The sequence below is a fragment of the Eptatretus burgeri genome, chromosome 14, assembly GCF_056783735.1.
Source record: "Eptatretus burgeri isolate ZD-2024b chromosome 14, Ebu_testis_v1, whole genome shotgun sequence".
NCBI lineage: Eukaryota > Metazoa > Chordata > Myxini > Myxiniformes > Myxinidae > Eptatretus > Eptatretus burgeri.
In genome coordinates, this window is record NC_140974.1 from 73,555,879 (window position 1) to 73,581,076 (window position 25,198).

A 25,198-nucleotide genomic window follows, 5' to 3' on the forward strand; every position below is an offset into this window, starting at 1 on the left:
TCGATGAAGATCTGATCACATTTTAGGTCAAATTTATGCAGAAACACAGAAAATTCCTCAAGGGTTCACAAACTTTGTCTCCATACTGTAACTCCAGGTGCTGACCCAGCCAGAAATATTCCCACAAGAAACCAGAAATTTTATGACTACATGGATGGTCAAAATCTGAACTCAATATTTATATTTCCTTCCCACCTAACTGAAATTTTTGACATTGTCAAAAAACTTTTTTAAAAATCACAAAAGTGCAGGCTATGATGGTATTAACAATTTTAAAGCAATGCACTATCTGTGCACCTCGAACCTATTCTCATAAACGAACAAAGAGTGCGGAAGATCGAATGAACGAAATTCCTTGGCGTGATACTTGATGACCACCTTTTGTGGAGTACGCATGTAAATGAGTTCTGTAAAAGAGTATCTCGTAATGTTAGTATCATCAATAGATTAAATAATTTATTTCCCAAATCCATCGCTCTAATATTATATTCTACTCTTACTCCGTCTCGGTTAAATTATGGTTTACTTGCCTGGGATGATTCCTCTAAATTGCTTATGAATAAAATCTTATTATGACAAAAAAAGTGTCATGAGAATTGTCTGAAATAAAGGTCATCGGACACATCCTGATCTTTTATTTTATGAAAACAAAATTCTTAAGAAAGATGAAATGCATTTATATAACCTTGGATTCTCGATGCATCACTTACATAGAAACGATCGACTGAATGCACTTACATATTTATTTACAAAAAAAACTGTGAACTTCAGAATTATCCTACGAGCCCATTGAACAAGTCTCACCTTCCATTTACAAGAACAACCTTTTCAAAAAAAACAAACACATTTATTTACACTGGACATTATTCTTGGGATTCACTTGACTTTAATCTGTGCAGTTTTAAATTTGTGATGATTTGTGCTGCAGAAATGTGCAACAATGCGAATTCTTTTTTTTTGATAGCCTGTTTGTGAACTATCTTTCCACACTACCCATCACTTCCTTTATTTATTTATTTATTTATTTACATAAGTAAATACCTTTAATGCAATTAATTGCGATCACTGGACCCCTACCCTATCCCTAACCTTTTTGGTACATCCTTCGTTCCCTATCTCCCTCTCTTTCTTTCTCTTTCTCGCCCTCTCTTTATTTCTCCATTTCTTTCTTTTCATTGTATCTATTTTCCTCATTTTTGCCATTTTGCATGTAATATATGGGGGTCTATACTCCACAAGCACACCCATACTCGAACCTCCATTCTCATGTTTCGTATTTCATCCGCAAACTCTCATTTTCAAACATCCGTACTCGAACCTCCATTCTCATGTTCCATTTCCAAACCGCATTCTCAAACAACTTCACTTCACCAATGTTATGATCAAATAATCTCCATTCAAGCTTTTCAACTGTCGTAAATCCTTCACCGTTCCGGCATTCCAGTCATTATATTTATGCACACAGTGCCGATAGAAAGTCTCCACCCCATTTCAAATTTTTCACCTTTTGTTGTCTCATAGCCTGGAATTAAATGACATTAAATCAGACTTTTCCCACCTCTATTTACACATCGTAACCCACAACTTCAAAGTGAAAAACAAATTCTACAAATTTCATAAAATTAGTTAAAAGCACAAAACTAGAATATCTTGGCTGGAAAAGTGTCCACCACCCTTATAATAGCAATTATAAACTGGAAGGGCACTCGCTAGAGCGTAAACCTCCACCACCAAATGCCTGATCCACAAGAACATATCGGACCCATTACATTTTTTAAATATCACGCTAAACAGTACTATAACGTTTTAGCCCGAACCCTCAATGGTGAAGAATGACTTCAAAAATTAAACAATTCTCGTATCTAGATCCAGATTTGGATCTTCACCAAAATCGAATGAATTCTTCCTTGCCACACACCCAACCTATCCACGAAGTTTCATCCGAATCCGTCCACACCTTTTTGAGATATCGTGCTATATATCGGTTTCACCCTATATCTCAATGGTGAAGAATCACTGAAAAAATTATGACATCCGGAGCTGGATTCAGATTTTCACCAAAATCGAAACAATTCTTCCTTGTCACACCCCCATGTCCACCAAGTTTTGTCCGAATCCGTCCAAAACTTTTTGAGATATCGTGCAAGGTATCATTTTTGGCCCGAACTCTCAATGGTGAAGAATCACTTTAAAAATTATTGTTGTCGGATCTGGATCTTCACCAAAATCTAATCAGTTCGTCCTTGTCGCACACCCAACCTGTCCACCAAATTTCATCTGAAACTGTCCACAACTTTTTGAGATACCCTGCACACAGACAAACAAACAGACAGAAAGGGGTGAAAACATAACCTCCTTCACCTTATGTGGTGGAGGTAACCAACAGGTGTAAACAATCACCTCTAAAATCACACACCAAGTTAATTGGCCTCCACCTGTGTGAAATTGTCATGATTCTGATACTTTCAGAATAAAATCAGCAGTTCCCATAGGTTCCCTCCACTGGGTAGTGCATTTCACAGCAAAGACTCAACCATGAGCACCAAGGAGCTTTCAAAAGTCCTCCAGGATAAAGTTGTGGAAAGGCAAATATCAGAGGATGGGTATAAAAATATTTCAAAGGCCTTGAATATTCCTTGGAGCACAGTCAAGACAATCATTAAGAAGTGGAAGGCATATGGTACCATCAAGACCTTGCCTAGATCAGGCCGGCCTTCCAAACATGATGATCAAGCAAGGAGGAAACTGACCAGGGAGGCCACCAAGACGTTGATGGCAACATTGAAAGAGCTGCAGGCCTTTATGGCAAAGATTGGTCACTGTGTGCATGTGACAACAATATCCCAAGCACTCCACAAGTCTGGCCTGTACAGTAGTGGGGCAAGAAGGAAGTCATTACTCAAAGAAGCCCACATTGAGTCCCATTTGAGGTCTGCAAAAAAGCACTCTGGAGATTATGAAGCCATATTGCAAAAAGTTTTGTGGTCTGATGAAACCAAGATGGAACTTTTTGGCCTAAATGCAAAACGCTACATTTGGCGCAAATGCAACACAGCACATCACACAAAGAACACCATCCCCACTGTGACGTATGGTAGTGGCATCATGTTATGGGGATGTTTCTCATCAGCAGGGACTGGGGCACTTGCCAAGATAGAAGACAAAATTGATGGAACAAAATACCGAAAAATCCGAGAGGAAAACCTGCTGCCCTCTGCAAGAAAGCTGAAATTTGGATGGAAGTTCACCTTTCAGCAGGACAACGACCCCAAGTACACATCCAGAGCTACACTGGAGGGGGTAAGGAACAAAAGGATAAATGTCCTTGGTTGGCCCAGTCAGAGCCCCGACCTAAATCCAATAGAAAATCCGTGGCATGATTTGAAGATTCCTGTCCATCAACACTCCCCACACAACTTGATGAGCTTGAACAGTTTTGTACAGAAGAATGGGCAAATATTGCCGAATCAAGGTGTGCAAAGTTGGTCGAGACCTATCCCAACAAACTCACAGCTGTAATTGCTGTGAAATGTGCTTCCGCCAAGTATTAACTCAGGGCGGTGGACACTTGTCAAACCAAGATATTCAAGTTTTGTATTTTAAATTAATTTTCTGAAATTTGTCGAATTTTTATCACTTGGAAGTTGTGGGTTACGACGTGTAAATAAAGGTGTAAAAAGTCTGATGTACTGCAATTTCATTCCAGGCAATAAGGCAACAAAAGGTGAAAATTTTGAAAGGGGATGTAGACTTTCTATAGGCACTGTAACCGGTGTTAGTGAAAAGACGAGTGGGGTGGGGGAGGGTTGAGGGGGGGGGGGGTTGAGCCCTGTGGTATTGCAACAGCTTAACAATTCTGTGCATGACAGCTGTGTCAACGTTTAGTGGCCTCATCAACATAACAAAAAGGTTGATAACATTTCGGTAATCCCAGGTCATGGTCTCACATTAGCAAAATAACATGTGCTTGCGCCTTAACTTCTTGTCCACATCTCATATACAATTTGATCAGGTCATAACTACCACTACCAACCTTCTGGATGGCTCGTCTATGTGGTGACTGAATTTTACTAAACTCTACATCAGCGAGAAGTGGACAGATGTATCAGCTGTAATGACTTCAACTGAACAAAAAAAACATACATTTTGATTATCAAGTCAAGTAGAGAGAAATAACAATCAAAAAAAGAGACAAACACAGGAACAGACAATGTGAACAGATGAGGAACCTTTACGGAGAGAGATGTTTACAGACAGACTGCACAACGTCAGACAAGTACATCAAAAATATTCAACGAGGGCAGACAAGTAACGAATATGTGTATATACCAACGTGATACCTTGATGTTTTGTCCTCGTCCGAACCCTGCCGTGAGCTTGGTCTCTCTTTATACAACATCTATCATGATGTTTATGGACGCACTACTACGACTACCTCTCGCAACAGCAGCTCCATCTGTCCGTGACGACTCATCAACCATCTCCAAACCAACAGGCCACGCCCCCCGGCGCATCTGATTGGCCAATGTGCCTTATTAGCAAGTGAACAGGCCACGCCCCCAGTGCTTCCTCCACCCGCACCCCCTTCCCTCCTTTACATTATTGTGATCGAAATTGGCGGGAAATCAGGGCAGTGGATGATAACAACAGCGAACATCGATCGGAAAGCCCTTACATTCGGCACGTGACATTATATTGCAGTCGACTTGCATTATGAGCATAATCATGTTAATCAATGATAATTAATTAATTAAGGCAGGATGGACCGCTTACTGAATGTGTACAAGTGGCGAATGATGGAATGAAGCAAATTAAAATACAATTTAATTAATATCGTTAATTGTTTAATTTTACCATATGCTACACAATCAGATGCACATCCTGTACTCGGACCCCGTTGTTCAGCTTTTTTCACCTTTCTGGAGGGGGGGGGGGTAAGGGTGTTTATCCCCGAGGTTTTCAAACACGTTGTTCAAACACACGTTGAATGTATTGAAATTGACACACGTTGAATGTATTGAAATTGACACACGTTGAATGTATTGAAATTGACACACGTTGAATGTATTGAAAGTTGATAAAAGCTGAGATTTTTGGTTCAAACCTTCTTTTTTTGTCATGACAAACACAAATCAACTGCACGAAATAATTAATACAAGCACAAATAAATAAACCGTCTCGTTAATTCATGGTCATCATGAGAAGCTCTTTGAGATGAACACAATGCAGTCGGTAATTAATTAAAGGCAGTGTTACAGAGAAAGCGAGGGAGGGGGGGAGGGGGTGAGGGAGGGGGGAGGGAGAGAGCAGGTGGTTTGGGGTCAAGGAGATGGCAAAAGGAACGGGGTGGGGGAAACCGCAGCTGTTTATCCCATTACCCCTATTGGAATGGTAACGTCCAGGTGTCCATTCCTGTATCACCCTCCCTCGAGTGACGAGTTACACCAGCAGGTATCCCACCGACTTGATACCTCACTCAAGGTCATCATCCATGGCATCGTGGAGCCACCACAAATTGATTTGACAACTCGAAAGCACGAAGTCCTCGCTAAAAAGATTGGGTTTAACGGGGCTCGTTGCGCAACTCAGGTGATGTGCTTGAACTCCACATGGAGTAGTATCATGATGGAATGATGGACGTACCTTTCCGTCGTTCACCGTCACGAAGCATGGAAAGGCTGGACATGATGTGGGCCCGGTGTGCCGCGTTCCGCACACCCAACTCACGAAGCTCACATTCTGACAAGTGCAGAATCTCCTAGGGATGGGTGAATGGAGGCAAACATCAGGGGGTTATGTTTGGAGGGAGTCCACAGTGCCGGTTCATTCGGTGGCAAAACCAGACATAAAATCTTGGATTCCTCAGCCCAACATCCTTCCCCTTTTGCTGATACATTACTTGGTGGATGTTATTAAAGATTCCCACGGTGTCTTTCACAAAGAGTAGGTGAACTATCGCTGGCACTTACAACAAATTCCATATTCCTGCCCTAGCCTGAGTCGGACGTCAGGCCTAACCAACCGGTTCATGAAAGACTTGGGCCAAACGCAGGAGTAGTAGTAGTAGTAGTAGTATGAGGAGGAGGAGTAGAAGTAAGAGTAGAGGTAGGAGTAGGAGTAGGAGTCGGAGTTGGAGAAGTAGGTTCCTGAGCCCAACAGTGCACACGCACGAAGGTGCATCTGTCCTGTCTGCATCCGGAAGCAGACGATGAAAACTAGTAGGTTGTACATTTAACCAAGTGCTCCATATTACCAAACAAAATGAATTGTTCCATTTCCCCAATGAGGAGTTGGAGGACAGAAAACTCCCCAAGTGTGGAAAACCTCGCAATTCGAGACTCACAATTTGACAACGCAATATGAAACATCGTGATGTGCAGGAGAACGAGAACGGAACAGCAATGTGTTGAGATTGTTTTCGCAAGTGTCATCAACGTCAGCTCGGCATGACACAAGGCTGTCCTCAAACTGCAGGCCTCAACAGCTGGGTTAATGACCTTGAAATGAGCCTTGCTGCTCAAGCGTTCAGCCCAGGCCGAGGCCCAAGTTTCGTCTCATGTACATGGATTCCTGGCAGGACATGTCTCTTCCTATGTGCTCAACTGACTGAATCTCCCAGTCATCTAGTCTGCTTTTTAAATTTTGTTGGCATTATCTAAGGCTGATAATAATCATTCATGGTAATGAAGCTCACGCAACATAACACAACACAGGACTGTTAGATTAGACAAACATCCACTGAGCTTTGGGGAAGTGCGTCACTTCCCAGGGAATTCTGGGTACCAGCGACATCACAACAATGGCAGCAAATTTCTCACCGCACTCAGTATGGCATTTCCTAAGGAGGAATTTCCTCCTGCCCATGGATGCCAACCGATGGGGGTCGTCTTATCCTTTTAAATGCTGAACGTCAAGCAAGGAAGCAGCACGTACCAAGTTTAAAGTCTTTGTTATGACTCAGCCGGGGTTTGAACCCCCAGACTCGGAGCGGACGCTCTAACCATGACACCACCGAGCTTTCTTTGTAAAAGGAGCGTCTGTCGCAAGCCCGTCTGCAACTTTTGTTTTCAAATGCACACACACACTTATTTTACTCACTACCAATACCACTACTTCATTCGCTGCAACAATTATTTCCACCTTTTTGTGCGGTTCGATCAACTGACGAAACGTTTTGGCCCAAATCCTTCACAAACCGGCTGGCTCGGCCTCATGACGTTCGACTTGAGGTGTCAGGAACTTGGGATTTGGGAATTGGGATTTGGTGAGGGAACAGGCTATAACTCGACGACTCCTCGTGAAAGACACCCTTGTATGAGTCGCCGAACGGTTTCACCGGAGGGACTACAGGTTTGCTCTCCATCCGTCCCACCTGTGGTTTTTCATACCTCCCCCCTCCCCCCCCACACCTTTTAAAATATTTAACTGAAACTCGGTACATGGTTTTATGATGATAAGTTGCAGAACAAGTTCGAGTTTCAGGGTGTTTCGTCGATTTTTAACAGAGTTGTGCCCTTTTTGGACTTAGAAAATATCACATTGGTAGGGGGCATGTCTTACAAAACAATTATCGCTCTTATTATTATTATTATTATTATTATTATTATTATTATTATTATCTCCGCAACCGAAGGTGGACCGAGGTTATGTTTTCACCCCTGTTTGTGTTTGTTTGTTTGACTGTGAACAGGATATCTCACATAGTTGCGCACACATTTGGATGAAACTTGGTGGAGAGAGTGTGTGTGTGTGTGTGTGTGTGTGTGTGTGTGTGTGTGTGTGTGTGTGTGTGTGTGTGTGTGTGTGTGTGTGTGTGTGTGTGTGTGTGAGTGTGTGTGTGTGTGTGTGTGTGTGTGTGTGTGTGTGTGTGTGTGACGAGAATGAATCGATTCGATTTTGGTGAAGATCCAGATCCGGATTCGAGAATTTTTTCAGTGATTCTTCGCCATTGAGAGATAGGGCCAAAAACAATTAATTATATATATATATATTTTTTTTTGATATTTCAAAAAGTTGTGGACAAGTTATGACATAACATGCTGGATGAGGTGGCAGGTCACAAGAAGAAGGCAATTCGATTTTGGTTCAGGTCCGAATCCGGATCAGCCTATCAGAGGGATACAAAACAAACTGTTCAGCCTGGCGGAGGTATGCGCTCCACTCCACCCAGTGGCATTCCAGTTTTGTATGCAACCCAAGGAATGTGAGCAGCATCATTGGCTGAGGGTGTGCCGCTAATGCAACGCCCCCTGTTCAGGGTGCCGGAGATGGCTCGCCTACTCTTCGAGAATCACACCATGAGATCTTTAACTTCCACTAATTAATGCTGCCAGACGAAACGCCCAGTTTAACATCCTTTGAACGGACGACACACACTATTGATGCCTCGGTGAAAGACAACAATCGGACCTTTAACTTTCCACCAGCTAATGCCAGAAAACAGAGAACGCAGGTGCATCACATGATGCAATGCCCTACCTGTCCATCATCGATCAGACAGTTTATCGTCAAATTGGAAATTGGACCCACACAGACAGCTCAAATGTAAGTGTGCTTTCATTGTACTATCCTTTCAGGCAACATATTCTACTCAAGACATGATGCCTTTAAACATTCGTAGGTTGTGCTGTTCACGTGTGTTTACATATGCACACGTTAATAACATACCGAACGTCCACACCACTGGTGCTTAGCGACTGCGTTCTTAAGTATATGGAGGCTAAGTTTGTTCGGGTCGGTTGTACTGATTCTTTATTTGACTTGAGAGGTTTGAGAGAGGAAGAGTTCTTTGTGAAGTTTTGTGCACGTTCTCCCAAGAGCTGCTTTGCAGTGGTGGATTAAAAGCAAGGAACAAAGAGCCGGTGAGGTTCCTTGCAACGCACAAAGAAAAGCTCATCAATGGATGGAGAGGAAGAATGAACGTCAACGTGCTCTTCATCACAAAGAGATGAACAATTATTTTATAAAAAAAAAGGCTGAGGCCCTGAGGGTACAATTGATGTGCAGTTGCATACTTTGGTTCAATTCCATCCCTCCTCGACACTACATTGAAATGTCGTACTACAGCAAATCGAACGAGACGCTCCTTCAATGAGAACACCATTCGATCTCTGGAACATGCTTGCAATGGCAGTGATTCTTGACACAACTTTGAAGGTGACGCAAGTTTTTCTTGCAGAAATAAAAATATGATTCTCAAGCATTTTTGAAAGTGGTCGGGAAGACCCGTTACTGGATATTCTGCAACAACTGCGGTGTGAACCCATGAATCCAAAAAGCAAGATAATTGCAAATATAATCTTTCTGCTCACGTCGACTTCCTTCGTCCTTTTCTCTGGTCTGTGGAATCGCGTCCCGATGTCTGTACTGTTATTCTCTTCCCTGCAATCCATCAAGTTTGGCATACTATTGTCAACGCATGTTGTCTCTCAAACCGACCTGTGAGCTTTTACATTTTCATCAACCCAACCACCCTTTGCCGGCAGCTTTATCTATTCATTCCAATGTTGTTTACAAGTCTGTCTGTCCCTCCTCCGCCTATTCCCCCATCGATTTGTCCAACTTCCAGTCTGTCGTCCAGCGAGCTCTTCCTCGAGCCTCACCCTGTGCATTGAAAAAATAATATTTTACGACAAATGAAACAGTGATTTCTTCAAATAGTTTGTCGTTCAGTGATCTTCAATTCAACAGACTATTTTGCTCAGTGATCTTCAATTCAACAGACTATTTTGCTCAGTGATCTTCAATTCAACAGACTATTTCATCATTAAGTGATCTTCAGTTCAACAGACTATTTGATCATTCAGTGATCTTTAATTCAACAGACTATTTCATCATTCAGTGATCTTCAATTCAACAGACTATTTCATCATTCAGTGATCTTCAATTCAACAGACTATATCATCATTCAGTGATCTTCAATGCAACAGACTATTTCATCATTCAGTGATCTTTAATTCAACAGACCATTTCGTTCAGTGATCTTCAATTCAACAGACTATATCTCGTTCAGTGATCTTCAATTCAACAGACTATATCAACGTTCAGTGATCTTCAATTCAACAGACTATATCATCATTCAGTGATCTTCAATTCAACAGACTATTTCATCGTTCAGTGATCTTCAATTCAACAGACTATATCATCATTCAGTGATCTTCAATTCAACAGACTATTTCATCGTTCAGTGATCTTCAATTCAACAGACTATTTCATCGTTCAGTGATCTTCAATTCAACAGACTATATCATCATTCAGTGATCTTCAATTCAACAGACTATTTCATCGTTCAGTGATCTTCAATTCAACAGACTATTTCATCGTTCAGTGATCTTCAATTCAACAGACTATATCATCATTCAGTGATCTTCAATTCAACAGACTATATCATCATTCAGTGATCTTCAATTCAACAGACTATTTCATCGTTCAGTGATCTTCAATTCAACAGACTATATCATCATTCAGTGATCTTCAATTCAACAGACTATATCAACGTTCCATGATGTTCAATTCAACAGACTATATCATCATTCAGTGATCTTCAATTCAACAGACTATATCATCATTCAGTGATCTTCAATTCAACAGACTATATCATCATTCAGTGATCTTCAATTCAACAGACTATATCATCATTCAGTGATCTTCAATTCAACAGACTATTTCATCGTTCAGTGATCTTCAATTCAACAGACTATATCATCATTCAGTGATCTTCAATTCAACAGACTATTTCATCGTTCAGTGATCTTCAATTCAACAGACTATATCAACGTTCAGTGATCTTCAATTCAACAGACTATTTCATCGTTCAGTGATCTTCAATTCAACAGACTATTTCATCGTTCAGTGATCTTCAATTCAACAGACTATTTCATCGTTCAGTGATCTTCAATTCAACAGACTATATCATCATTCAGTGATCTTCAATTCAACAGACTATTTCATCGTTCAGTGATCTTCAATTCAACAGACTATTTCATCGTTCAGTGATCTTCAATTCAACAGACTATATCATCATTCAGTGATCTTCAATTCAACAGACTATTTTGCTCAGTGATCTTCAATTCAACAGACTATTTCATCATTCAGTGATCTTCAGTTCAACAGACTATTTGATCATTCAGTGATCTTCAATGCAACAGACTATTTCATCATTCAGTGATCTTTAATTCAACAGACTATATCAACGTTCTGTGATGTTCAATTCAACAGACTATATCATCATTCAGTGATCTTCAATTCAACAGATTATTTCATCATTCAGTGATCTTCAATTCAACAGACTATTTCATCGTTCAGTGATCTTCAATTCAACAGACTATTTCATCGTTCAGTGATCTTTAATTCAACAGACTATATCATCATTCAGTGATCTTCAATTCAACAGACTATTTCATCATTCAGTGATCTTCAATTCAACAGACTATATCATCATTCAGTGATCTTCAATTCAACAGACTATATCATCATTCAGTGATCTTCAATTCAACAGACTATTTCATCGTTCAGTGATCTTCAATTCAACAGACTATTTCATCGTTCAGTGATCTTCAATTCAACAGACTATTTCATTGTTCACTGATCTTCAATTCAACAGACTATTTCATCATTCAGTGATCTTCAATTCAACAGACTATTTCATCGTTCAGTGATCTTCAATTCAACAGACTATTTCATTGTTCACTGATCTTCAATTCAACAGACTATTTCATCGTTCAGTGATCTTCAATTCAACAGACTATATCATCGTTCAGTGATCTTCAATTCAACAGACTATTTCATCATTAAGTGATCTTCAGTTCAACAGACTATTTGATCATTCAGTGATCTTCAATGCAACAGACTATTTCATCATTCAGTGATCTTCAATGCAACAGACTATTTGATCATTCAGTGATCTTCAATGCAACAGACTATTTCATCATTCAGTGATCTTTAATTCAACAGACTATATCATCGTTCAGTGATCTTCAATTCAACAGACTATATCTCGTTCAGTGATCTTCAATTCAACAGACTATATCATCATTCAGTGATCTTCAATTCAACAGACTATATCATCGTTCAGTGATCTTCAATTCAACAGACTATATCATCATTCAGTGATCTTCAATTCAACAGACTATTTCATCGTTCAGTGATCTTCAATTCAACAGACTATATCAACGTTCAGTGATCTTCAATTCAACAGACTATTTCATCGTTCAGTGATCTTCAATTCAACAGACTATATCTCGTTCAGTGATCTTCAATTCAACAGACTATATCATCATTCAGTGATCTTCAATTCAACAGACTATATCATCATTCAGTGATCTTCAATTCAACAGACTATATCATCATTCAGTGATCTTCAATTCAACAGACTATTTCATCGTTCAGTGATCTTCAATTCAACAGACTATATCAACGTTCAGTGATCTTCAATTCAACAGACTATTTCATCGTTCAGTGACCTTCAATTCAACAGACTATTTCATCGTTCAGTGATCTTCAATTCAACAGACTATATCATCATTCAGTGATCTTCAATTCAACAGACTATTTCATCGTTCAGTGATCTTCAATTCAACAGACTATATCATCATTCAGTGATCTTCAATTCAACAGACTATATCATCATTCAGTGATCTTCAATTCAACAGACTATATCAACGTTCCGTGATGTTCAATTCAACAGATTATTTCATCATTCACTGATCTTCAATTCAACAGATTATTTCATCATTCAGTGATCTTCAATTCAACAGACTATTTCATCGTTCAGTGATCTTCAATTCAACAGACTATTTCATTGTTCACTGATCTTCAATTCAACAGACTATATCATCGTTCAGTGATCTTCAATTCAACAGACTATTTCATTGTTCACTGATCTTCAATTCAACAGACTATATCATCGTTCAGTGATCTTCAATTCAACAGACTATTTCATTGTTCACTGATCTTCAATTCAACAGACTATATCATCGTTCAGTGATCTTCAATTCAACAGACTATATCAACGTTCAGTGATCTTCAATTCAACAGACTATATCAACGTTCAGTGATCTTCAATTCAACAGACTATTTCATCATTCAGTGATCTTCAATTCAACAGACTATATCATCATTCAGTGATCTTCAATTCAACAGACTATTTCATCATTCAGTGATCTTCAATTCAACAGACTATTTCATCGTTCAGTGATCTTCAATTCAACAGACTATATCATCGTTCAGTGATCTTCAATTCAACAGACTATTTCATCGTTCAGCGATCTTCAATTCAACAGACTATTTCATCGTTCAGTGATCTTCAATTCAACAGTCTATTTCATCGTTCAGTGATCTTCAATTCAACAGACTATTTCATCGTTCAGTGATCTTCAATTCAACAGACTATATCATCGTTCAGTGATCTTCAATTCAACAGACTATATCATCGTTCAGTGATCTTCAATTCAACAGACTATTTCATCGTTCAGTGATCTTCAATTCAACAGACTATTTCATCCTTCAGTGATCTTCAATTCAACAGACTATTTCATCATTCAGTGATCTTCAATTCAACAGACTATTTCATTGTTCACTGATCTTCAATTCAACAGACTATTTCATTGTTCACTGATCTTCAATTCAACAGACTATATCATCGTTCAGTGATCTTCAATTCAACAGACTATTTCATTGTTCACTGATCTTCAATTCAACAGACTATATCATCGTTCAGTGATCTTCAATTCAACAGACTATTTCATTGTTCACTGATCTTCAATTCAACAGACTATATCATCGTTCAGTGATCTTCAATTCAACAGACTATATCAACGTTCAGTGATCTTCAATTCAACAGACTATATCAACGTTCAGTGATCTTCAATTCAACAGACTATTTCATCATTCAGTGATCTTCAATTCAACAGACTATATCATCATTCAGTGATCTTCAATTCAACAGACTATTTCATCATTCAGTGATCTTCAATTCAACAGACTATTTCATCGTTCAGTGATCTTCAATTCAACAGACTATATCATCGTTCAGTGATCTTCAATTCAACAGACTATTTCATCGTTCAGCGATCTTCAATTCAACAGACTATTTCATCGTTCAGTGATCTTCAATTCAACAGTCTATTTCATCGTTCAGTGATCTTCAATTCAACAGACTATTTCATCGTTCAGTGATCTTCAATTCAACAGACTATATCATCGTTCAGTGATCTTCAATTCAACAGACTATATCATCGTTCAGTGATCTTCAATTCAACAGACTATTTCATCGTTCAGTGATCTTCAATTCAACAGACTATTTCATCCTTCAGTGATCTTCAATTCAACAGACTATTTCATCATTCAGTGATCTTCAATTCAACAGACTATTTCATCGTTCAGTGATGTTCAATTCAACAGACTATATCATCATTCAGTGATCTTCAATTCAACAGACTATTTCATCATTCAGTGATCTTCAATTCAACAGACTATTTCATCATTCAGGGATCTTCAATTCAACAGACTATTTCATCATTCAGTGATCTTCAATTCAACAGACTATTTCATCATTCAGTGATCTTCAATTCAACAGACTATATCATCATTCAGTGATCTTCAATTCAACAGACTATATCATCGTTCAGTGATCTTCAATTCAACAGACTATTTCATTGTTCACTGATCTTCAATTCAACAGACTATATCATCGTTCAGTGATCTTCAATTCAACAGACTATTTCATCATTCAGTGATCTTCAATTCAACAGACTATATCAACGTTCAGTGATCTTCAATTCAACAGACTATATCAACGTTCAGTGATCTTCAATTCAACAGACTATTTCATCGTTCAGTGATCTTCAATTCAACAGACTATTTCATCGTTCAGTGATCTTCAATTCAACAGATTATTTCATCATTCAGTGATCTTCAATTCAACAGACTATTTCATCATTCAGTGATCTTCAATTCAACAGACTATATCAACGTTCAGTGATCTTCAATTCAACAGACTATTTCATCATTCAGTGATCTTCAATTCAACAGACTATATCATCATTCAGTGATCTTCAATTCAACAGACTATATCAACGTTCCGTGATGTTCAATTCAACAGACTATATCATCATTCAGTGATCTTCAATTCAACAGACTATTTCATCGTTCAGTGATCTTCAATTCAACAGACTATTTCATCGTTCAGTGATCTTCAATTCAACAGACTATTTCATCGTTCAGTGATCTTCAATTCAACAGACTATTTCATTGTTCACTGATCTTCAATTCAACAGACTATATCATCGTTCAGTGATCTTCAATTCAACAGACTATTTCATTGTTCACTGATCTTCAATTCAACAGACTATTTCATCATTCAGTGATCTTCAATTCAACAGACTATATCATCGTTCAGTGATCTTCAATTCAACAGACTATATCAACGTTCAGTGATCTTCAATTCAACAGACTATTTCATCGTTCAGTGATCTTCAATTCAACAGACTATTTCATCGTTCAGTGATCTTCAATTCAACAGACTATTTCATCATTCAGTGATCTTCAATTCAACAGACTATATCAACGTTCAGTGATCTTCAATTCAACAGACTATTTCATCATTCAGTGATCTTCAATTCAACAGACTATATCATCATTCAGTGATCTTCAATTCAACAGACTATATCAACGTTCCGTGATGTTCAATTCAACAGATTATTTCATCGTTCAGTGATCTTCAATTCAACAGACTATTTCATCGTTCAGTGATCTTCAATTCAACAGACTATTTCATTGTTCACTGATCTTCAATTCAACAGACTATATCATCATTCAGTGATCTTCAATTCAACAGATTATTTCATCATTCAGTGATCTTCAATTCAACAGACTATTTCATCGTTCAGTGATCTTCAATTCAACAGACTATTTCATCGTTCAGTGATCTTCAATTCAACAGACTATTTCATTGTTCACTGATCTTCAATTCAACAGACTATATCATCGTTCAGTGATCTTCAATTCAACAGACTATATCATCGTTCAGTGATCTTCAATTCAACAGACTATTTCATCGTTCAGTGATCTTCAATTCAACAGACTATTTCATTGTTCACTGATCTTCAATTCAACAGACTATTTCATCATTCAGTGATCTTCAATTCAACAGACTATATCATCGTTCAGTGATCTTCAATTCAACAGACTATTTCATCGTTCAGTGATCTTCAATTCAACAGACTATTTCATCGTTCAGTGATCTTCAATTCAACAGACTATTTCATCGTTCAGTGATCTTCAATTCAACAGACTATTTCATTGTTCACTGATCTTCAATTCAACAGACTATTTCATCATTCAGTGATCTTCAATTCAACAGACTATTTCATTGTTCACTGATCTTCAATTCAACAGACTATTTCATCATTCAGTGATCTTCAATTCAACAGACTATATCATCGTTCAGTGATCTTCAATTCAACAGACTATATCATCGTTCAGTGATCTTCAATTCAACAGACTATTTCATCGTTCAGTGATCTTCAATTCAAGAGACTATTTTGTCGTTCAGTGATCTTCAATTCAAGAGACCATTTCACTCAGTGCTCCTCAAGAGACAATCACTTTCTAAAATGCACAGAATATTCAGAAAACCATTGACATTTATTGTTCACCAAGTCCTCAAAAAATGACCTATGATTTTAAGTGTCATTCACGATCATCACAGAGCCAGCTTCATGGATGACTTACAGCTACTGTATCAGCTCCAAATCCGAAACATTTTGAGGACATTATGGTGCTGTAAAATGGCAACAGTTTAACATGCAGACAGGCAGTCAGACAAAGTGCAGGACATCTAGAAAGACAGAAAGAGACGGATAGAAGATACACAAGTATGTGCTTGATAATCTCTGGATGACTGAATGCAAGCAGAATCCCTTTGAAAAGAAAGAGGCTGTGTCTCGAAAAGAAAGAGACATTTTAAAATTCTGACTTCTGGCACTGTGTGAAGTGGGATGGTGAGGGTAGGATGGTTGGAAATAGGGGTGGGGCACTCTATCCGATGCATCACTGCCATTAGCGGCCCACGCGTACCACAACCGCCTTTTGTTCCATGCAGGCCTCGTGTGAGAAGTCCGTGCGGACCTGAGTCTTGACTGTCCAGGCAGCTGTGTCGGCTGTCCATCATGTCAGACACCATGTGCTAAATATCACAGCACCGTTCTGAAAATGGCATCTCAAGTGCTGGACACATGGTTATTACCGACAGATCTTCATAGCCGACTTAGTGTTTGAGACCTCAAAGGAAAGCTTATGTTTGTATCATCTGAATAATTTGTTCCCAATGCAATTTAAACAGCTGGTAGGGTTATGGGTTAACAATAGGGTACCGATCTTGGTTGCGTAAAATATTAGGTTAATTGGGGGTTATAGTTAGGCATCAGGAGAATGTCAGCATTCAGCTCGAGAAGAGGTTATAAAGGATTCATCAGGGGTGCCTGTTAGGGTAACAATTAGGATTAAGGATATAGGTGTGTGTAAGAATGAAAGGGAAAACTGCAGGATGACAAATGACATCGCAATTGGACCACTTTAAGCATTACGCTGTGAAGTAAAAGAGCTGTGCAGTTAAGGTATGGGGCTGGGGTGGTGTATGGCAGGAAGTTAAGAAACAGGACAGAGAAAAGAGTGACCGTGCAGCCCAGGGCTTGGAATTTATGACCCAGGAGAGGTGGAAATGTCAGATTGCCTGCAACTATAGCTTACAAACATATACTCGACGTAGGCATAGTGTTCACAGGACCTTGATACACAAGTTCAGCCTCCACCTTGGATTATCACGTTTAAAAGTTTGTTTCCTTAGTCAAACCAACAGTATAAGTTTACCTGGGTAGTCAGCAGGATCGTTGCTTGACAGCAGGCTCCAAAAGCAATACTGAGGCTCGTATGCTACAGCAGGTTGAGGACAGGTGATGGAGTCTGTCATAATATTGCCGTAGATCCACCATATTATGACAATGGGCATGTTCCAGAACAAATGCCATTTGAACCTGTCAGTGTGATCAGGGAGATGAGGCTCCTCCATGACTCATAAAGAAATACGGCCATGTATAAATCAGCACAATGCTTCCTGGATGTTTGGAGTCAAGAGATACTGAGGCCTCAAGTATAATTAACATGCCTTCTTAACGGAGGATTTAGCCCAATATTATGAATAGAAACTTTTTCTCGTAGAAAAAGGGACATCACGAATGCTTGAAATGGCCTGATAACCAAAGAATGCAGTTTAATCGAAGAAACACAGAAAGAAAACAGAAAAAAAACTTGCATCAGAACTGGAGGGATGTCCAGCAGTAAATACAGCTATAACAGTGGAAATCCCTGCGGAATTGTGCTGGCTTGTCAGACCAGAGTGAATAGGCCCGTGAGGGCCAGCAATGTGCGGGTCTGGACGTGCTGCTTCACACCCTACCTCGCCGGCGGCTCACAGGCGCCGCAAAAACTGAAAAGCCAAAGGAGGGGGTGGGGGAGGACATAAGAAGGGATTGTGGATGTCTGCAGCACGTGTGGCCTTCAACTGAGAAGCCAATTTGGAGCTCTTTCCACCCAGGTTGCTGTGGTGAACCACAGCTTTTAGCCCCTGTCTGGCTGTGATGTTGAGTGGCTGATGGTACTCTAACAGAGCCTAATGTTTATCACTATGATTGCATCCTTTGCCACATGACCAGTGTATTGGAATATACTTCTTCATATCCTTCAGCTTATAAAGGTGATATAAATAAAGCTTACAGCAATAAAACACTTAAAACTCATGGGATTGTTGAAATTTCTAACAAGTAGCAAAATGTGGATAAAACTTTCTCTTTCACAAAGGGATAGCATCTGTGGAGAAGGAATGCCGAGTTAGAGTTTGACCAGTTGCTCCAGATTCGATTCACTGTCGAGGCGAGAGGAACGAAGGGCATGCCTGCTGACCTGAAGACCTTGTCTCAATAAATTTATTGGGCCCCAGTCATGAACAATTCATGTAAAACACTACCCAAAGTACAACAGGCTTCGGTATTGCTTTCGGAGCTCGAACAGTCTCCGGGTCAAGATGGAATCGCCTGCCAAACGGAGAGCAATCAATAGAATTTTTTTTTTCTTTCTTAAAGCTTAAAACACACCTGTACTTTCTGGTAGGAGGAGGTGAGCAGAGGAGAATACTCAGGAAGTCCCAGCTGTGCAAGCCAGCTGGACACACTCATGATCATTCCGCTGCTTTGTGACATTCACCACAAAAGTGAGCCTGAGGATAGAGTGGGTAAGAGTTCAGTAAATATGACGAGAGGAGTGCAGCGAGAGGTCAACAAGAAAGGATTGTTAACATCTCTGCACAGGACACAACTGTGTCTGTTCTGTTTCATCCATATGTGTATAGTACTTTAAATGATTCTTTGTTTCCAGAGACATAGATGGGAGACAAATTAATTTGTACATTTGGCACTACTTCTCAGATTTTTAGAATAACTTTTTAGTGTTCAGAAAGAGAAGCCCTTGTTTGGAGAGCAGGTTTCACAGGCCATCGCACTAATATGAGATGAGTGAGGTGAGAATCTGGCAAACATACAGGCCTTGGGAGGAAGGGGGGGAGGGCATGGTGGGTCAGTTGAGGCAGCAGCAGTGAAAAGGTAAAAAGTCTCGTCCAATGACGTGCAAACGATGACCCGAAAGGAAGTTTGGGTTGGGTTGAGACCACAAAGAGGAGAAAATCAGCTTACCAGCTCACACTTTCCGAGTTATTCCATAATCCGAAAACAAATGCAAACAAGAACAGCACTCGGGAGAGAGCATACCTCCGCCGAGTTGAACACTTTACAATTTGTATACCACCGATACGCTGGATCTGGATTCGGACCTGAACCAAAATCGATTGGGCTTGTTCTTGTCACCTACCCAATTCATCTCCCTTGTTTTGTCATAACTTGTCCAGAGCGTTTTGAGATATCATGCGACATATCGTTTTTGCCTTCCCCCCCCCCTCCACCCCCCACCCCAATCTCTCAATGGTGAAGAATCACTCAAAAAAGTTTTTTTTTATTCTGGTATCCGGATCTTCACCAAAAATGAATCAATTCTTCCTTGTCACACACCCAACCTGTCCAAGTTTCATCCAAATCTGTCCATAACTTATTGAGCTATCCTGCTCATAGACAAACAAACTGACAAACAGAAAGACAGATCCACTGACAGACAGGTGAAAACAGAACCTCCATAACCGCCATTCACCTTTGGTGGTGGACCTATCTAAAAAAGCAAACCAATTCAGCGTCATGAGACTTCGGCATCTTGGATTTAGCACCAAGGACGAACGACACATCGAAGACCATATTACCTTGACGTACAAATCAAGAGTTAATCATTATACCTGCATAGCGGTGGGGTCTCTGGCACGTGGCGTACACCCTCCCGTGCCTTTATCTTATCTCTAAGTGTGCAAAACCCACACAAATCATAATGGAATTTACTGCCAAGCCTACATGATGAGCACGACATGCCTGCCTGTGTTCTCAGAATCGGATTAAATCGCTCACATTCTTCAACTTGCGGACGCAACCATTTTGCACCTCTTTCGTTGCACGTACTACCACCCATTTTCATTCCCACCACTCACAATCAACAACAACAGCCTTGACCACTTATCTGAATCTGCCATCAGAATAATGGCAAGAAGGGGAAGTGCAAAAAAGTTAGAAATCCATGCAAATCGCAAGCTGTTGCAAATATAAGAGCAGTTTGATTGAAGATAACAAACTGTCAGTAGTTTGTAACAATGTGGCAAACTCCAATGCTGTGTTAGAACAACCTTTCCATCAAGGCTGCCTTCGACGCGATGTAGCATATAAAACGGATCGCATAAGATCATGTATCATTAGCGTGCATACTAGCAATGAATACAATTAGGAAATGTGAAAGGATCTGAAAGTCAGCTTGAATGGACGCACAGCATCAAACAAAACCGACAAGACGGTTGTGGTCGAAGCGCTTTCAGAAGTTTCAGAAGTTTCAGAAGTTTTTTTTTTTTTTTTAAACCCTTTCTATATCCCCCACCACATTGACATCCCATTTAATTCCTGTCCTTTAACGCAGAAAACAAGACGTCTTAGTAACATGATGTTTTGCGATACCACTGTGATATTTTGCACAAGCTTGGGACAAGGCACGTCGGGAATTTTAGAGATAGGCACCAAATCTGAACTTTGTGCCACTTGGGGAGGAATGTCGGTGAAACGTTGTTCTTATGCAGCTCGGTTATAGCCCATGAACATGATGTGTAATCGAGTGTTACATCATTGTCGCATCAGGGGAACAGCTCACGGGGACGCGATGAGCCGGGGGCTTCGACAACCCCCACAAATGACCAAAATGATGTCGAACTTACACAACGATGCTTTCACAATTTACTGTATTACGATTCCCCAGGAATCGACCAATAAATCGACCAAATTTGGCGGTTGATTGCATGTCAAGGCAAGAAAGCGAGAAAACATTTCTTCGAAATAAAGGATTTTCTTATAAATGCAATACGGGGATAAGGATGGACAAGATGCTATGGCTAAATTAGCGGAACAGATCTAACGGTGAACAGACAGATAGGGAGGAAAGGGGAGAAAACACGCGCACTTATATACACTAAAATAAATATACCCCTGCTAATGGTGCCGAGAATACCAGATTCAAACAGTTAACAAAGGCGCAAGCGGGGACTTGAGGCAGGAACAATCTGGTGTCTGGAACAGGATGACTGTGATTGTGTAGGCTTGAATGGCACAGGGCGAAGTTTGGCTTGGGCCGGAAGAGGAGAGGATGGCAATAAGGAGGAATTCGTGTCTTCACTCAAGGTCCAACTCAGGAAACGATGAAGTCGAGAGAGGGGGAGAGAGAGAGAGGTGTGAGTGTGTGTGTGAGAGGACAGAGAGAGAGACAGAGAGAAACGGAAAGAGAGAGAGAGAGAGAGAGAGAGAGAGAGAGAGAGAGAGAGAGAGAGAGAGAGAGAGAGAGAGAGAGAGAGAGAGAGAGAGAGAGAGAGAGAGAGAGAGAGAGACACACACACGCAGAGACATGGAGAGAGACAGGGAGAGAGAGAGAGAGAGAGAGGGAGAGGGAGAGGAAGAGGGAGAGGGAGAGGGAGAGGGAGAGGGAGAGGGAGAGGTTATCTCCAGGAAAAGCTCAAGTAATCCTGTGTACATGTGTACATGGCTTTTACACCCCACAGGGACTGCATTTTCAGCACGCTGCTGGTCCCACCATTCGAGCCTGCTGCTGTGGGGTCACCATCTTCCGGGTCATCCTGCCCTGTGGGGTCACCATCCTCCGGGTCATCCTGCCCTGTGGGGTCACCATCCTCCGGGTCATCCTGCCCTGTGGGGTCACCATCCTCCGGGTCATCCTGCCCTGTGGGGTCACCATCCTCCGAGTCATCCTGCCCTGTGGGGTCACCGTCCTCCGGGTCATCCTGCCCTATGGGGTCACCATCCTCCGGGTCATCCTGCCCTGTGGGGTCACCATCCTCCGGGTCATCCTGCCCTGTGGGGTCACCATCCTCCGGGTCATCCTGCCCTGTGAGGAAGCCTCTTGTGGAAATGTTCCACCCGCTTCAGGGTCTTCTGACCAAACAACACAGTAGAGTAGAATTGCCCTTTTAAAGCACGTGCTGCTTGCCTGGTGCCTTTGTGTTCACATCCTCCACCTGTCTCACCTGTCCAGGAGGTTTTTCACGAGGCCCCGTCGGTATTGATTTTTTTTCCGATATCGATAAACGGGTGGGGTCATTCCGGTATATACCGGAATATTGATTTTTTTTTTTTTTTAAATAATGATAATTAAATATTTTTACTCAGGTTCAAAAAATACGCAATCGTCCAATGGTCCATTATGTATGGATATTTGATGTAAACATCATTGACACATGGAAATCTTAAGATCACCTGGAACGGAGTTCTGGGCAGCTCATTGGATGCGCGTCGTCCGTCCGTCCGCATGTACTTGCAACTTCTTTGAAACTACATACGATTTTGATGAAACTTTACCACAACCTTCATCATCGTGTATACTGCATGTACCGAAGTTCGTTCATGACATTAAATAATAATAAAATTAAAAAAAAAAATGCGTCAGTGCGTCAGTGCGTCAGTGCGTCAGTGCGTCAGTGCGTCAGTGCATCTCCTCCATAACTCCGAAAGCATAAAACCTATCATCCTGAAGCTTTGCATGAACAAAACTCCAAGGAAGTGCAAGAGTGAAAATTGAGTGTTTGGGTTAATTAAAACAACCCTTTTGAAGATAATTAACGGCATTATTTAATTATATGCTTCATCAGGCGATTTGTGGTGAATTGAGGTGAATTGAGGGACATGACGCGGGATCACATGTTGTGCGTCTCGCGTATAAGGGGAGGTCTCCGCGGCACGGGGTGATTGTCCCCGGGGCATTGCCATTTACATCGGCTGTTCACTTGGTGCTCGTTGACTGAAGGTGCTCATTGACTGGTGAGAATGGAGATTATATCGAACTCCGTGCTTACGCGGATTTATTCTGCGATGATTAATTTCACATGTATACGTTACTGCTTATGTACTCCTAGCTGAACCTGTATTCCCCGGTGTGCCCGCAGAAGCGGCTCCAATCAAATGGAATAAAGCCTAAACTCTGAAGGTTCTTCTCTCGCTCTCATTTCAATTTATTCCATTTGGTTTTCTCGGCTCTCTCAACCAACGATGGACAAGATCTACAAACCAGAGAGGTTCGACGCAGACCCAAACGCGACTGACGCAGAAATGAAATGGTCGCATTGGTTCTGTTCCTTCTCACACTATCTGACCATCATCGAGGAGGGAGCTGACAAATTTGCCGCTCTCGTGAATCATGTCTCGCCCAGCGTGTACAGGCTCTTCTCGGAGTGCGACACTTACGAAGCAGCGATCGACGTGCTGCAGGCGCTCTACGTGAAGCCCAAGAACGAGGTATACATACGACATCTTCTCAACACACGCAGGCAAGCAGCCGGGGAGACAATCGATCAGTTCCTGCAAGCTCTGAATCAGCTGGGAAAAGACGGCAGCTTCCGGGCCGTAAGCGCCGAGGAACACCGAAAGGAAGCCACACGGGAGGCATTCATCCAAGGACTCAGATCAGCCCACATACGGCAACGCTTACTAGAGAAAGCGCAACCCACTCTTGACAAGGTAGTCGATCAGGCACGAGCGATGGATACGGCTCAGCAGCAATCTGAGTCATTTGGGACACCGATGCTGCTAATGAACGCTGCTACGATGGGAACCCAAGGAACCCCACTGGCACAGACACAGCCAGACATAGGGGATGGAGAAACACCCGAGGAGCCGGATACCCAGGCCACGTCAAACTCCTCAGCAACTGCTCCGGTTGGTAAATGCTTCTTTTGTGGGTACAAAAGGCACCCTCGTCAAAAATGTCCCGCCAGAGATGCCACATGCATGAATTGCGACAAGAAAGGGCATTATGCCAGGGTATGTAAACCTACTCTAAGGAGAAATAAACCCACATCTGCGGCTCTCTACTCGCAAAATAAATTAACTGCAGCCTCCCCGGGGAATCTATCCAAGGCTATCATCAACGTACGAATTAACGGGCATATGGCTGAGGCACTGATTGATACCGGTAGCTCTGAAAGTTTCGTCAACAGCTCGCTAGTGAAGGGCAGGAAATGGATAATCCACCCGACTGACAATACGGTATGCATGGCCGCCACCTCACTACAATCCCACGTACGAGGGTACTGCAATGTTGAATTGGACGTAAAAGGGTACACGCATCGGGATGTAAGGGTACTGGTGCTTCGTGATTTGTGCGCAGACGTAATTCTGGGTCATAATGTCCTCAAGCAGCACACGAGCGTCGAAATACCCTTTGGAGGAAGCAAACCTCGTCTAATTTTAAATGCTTTGACCACCGCGGAGGTAACGTCCCCCCAGCTGTTCGCTAACTTGTCGCCGGTCTGCAGACCGATAGCGATCAAATCGCGGCGATATACCACTGCTGACATGAATTTCATCACTTCAGAGACCAAGCGATTACTGGAAGAAGGAATTATAGAACCGAGCGATTCGCCATGGCGCGCACAGGTGTTAGTAACCAGCAGTCAGAACCATAAGAAACGAATGGTTGTCGATTATTCCCAAACGGTCAATCGCTTTAC

General features: G+C 41.2%; 1 protein-coding gene across 6 annotated transcripts in view; it reads right to left on the bottom strand.

Moving 5' to 3' along the window:
• Nucleotides 1-25,198, bottom strand: part of LOC147013621 (SH2 domain-containing protein 3C-like) — a 175,593-nt gene that overhangs the window by 122,699 nt on the left and 27,696 nt on the right. The window contains exons 2-3 of one of the 6 annotated variants that reach the window (XM_085855579.1): nt 19,149-19,270; nt 5,644-5,758 (exon numbers count right to left, since the gene is read on the bottom strand). In XM_085855579.1, coding sequence (XP_085711705.1) covers nt 5,644-5,758; nt 19,149-19,253 — 220 coding nt within the window. In that variant the 5' untranslated portion in view covers nt 19,254-19,270. Of the gene's footprint in view, nt 1-2,750; nt 2,866-4,340; nt 4,477-5,643; nt 5,759-17,868; nt 18,013-19,148; nt 19,271-25,198 lie in introns of those variants that run through there. The other 5 variants (XM_085855581.1, XM_085855580.1, XM_085855583.1 and 2 more) reach the window with 5 other exon arrangements.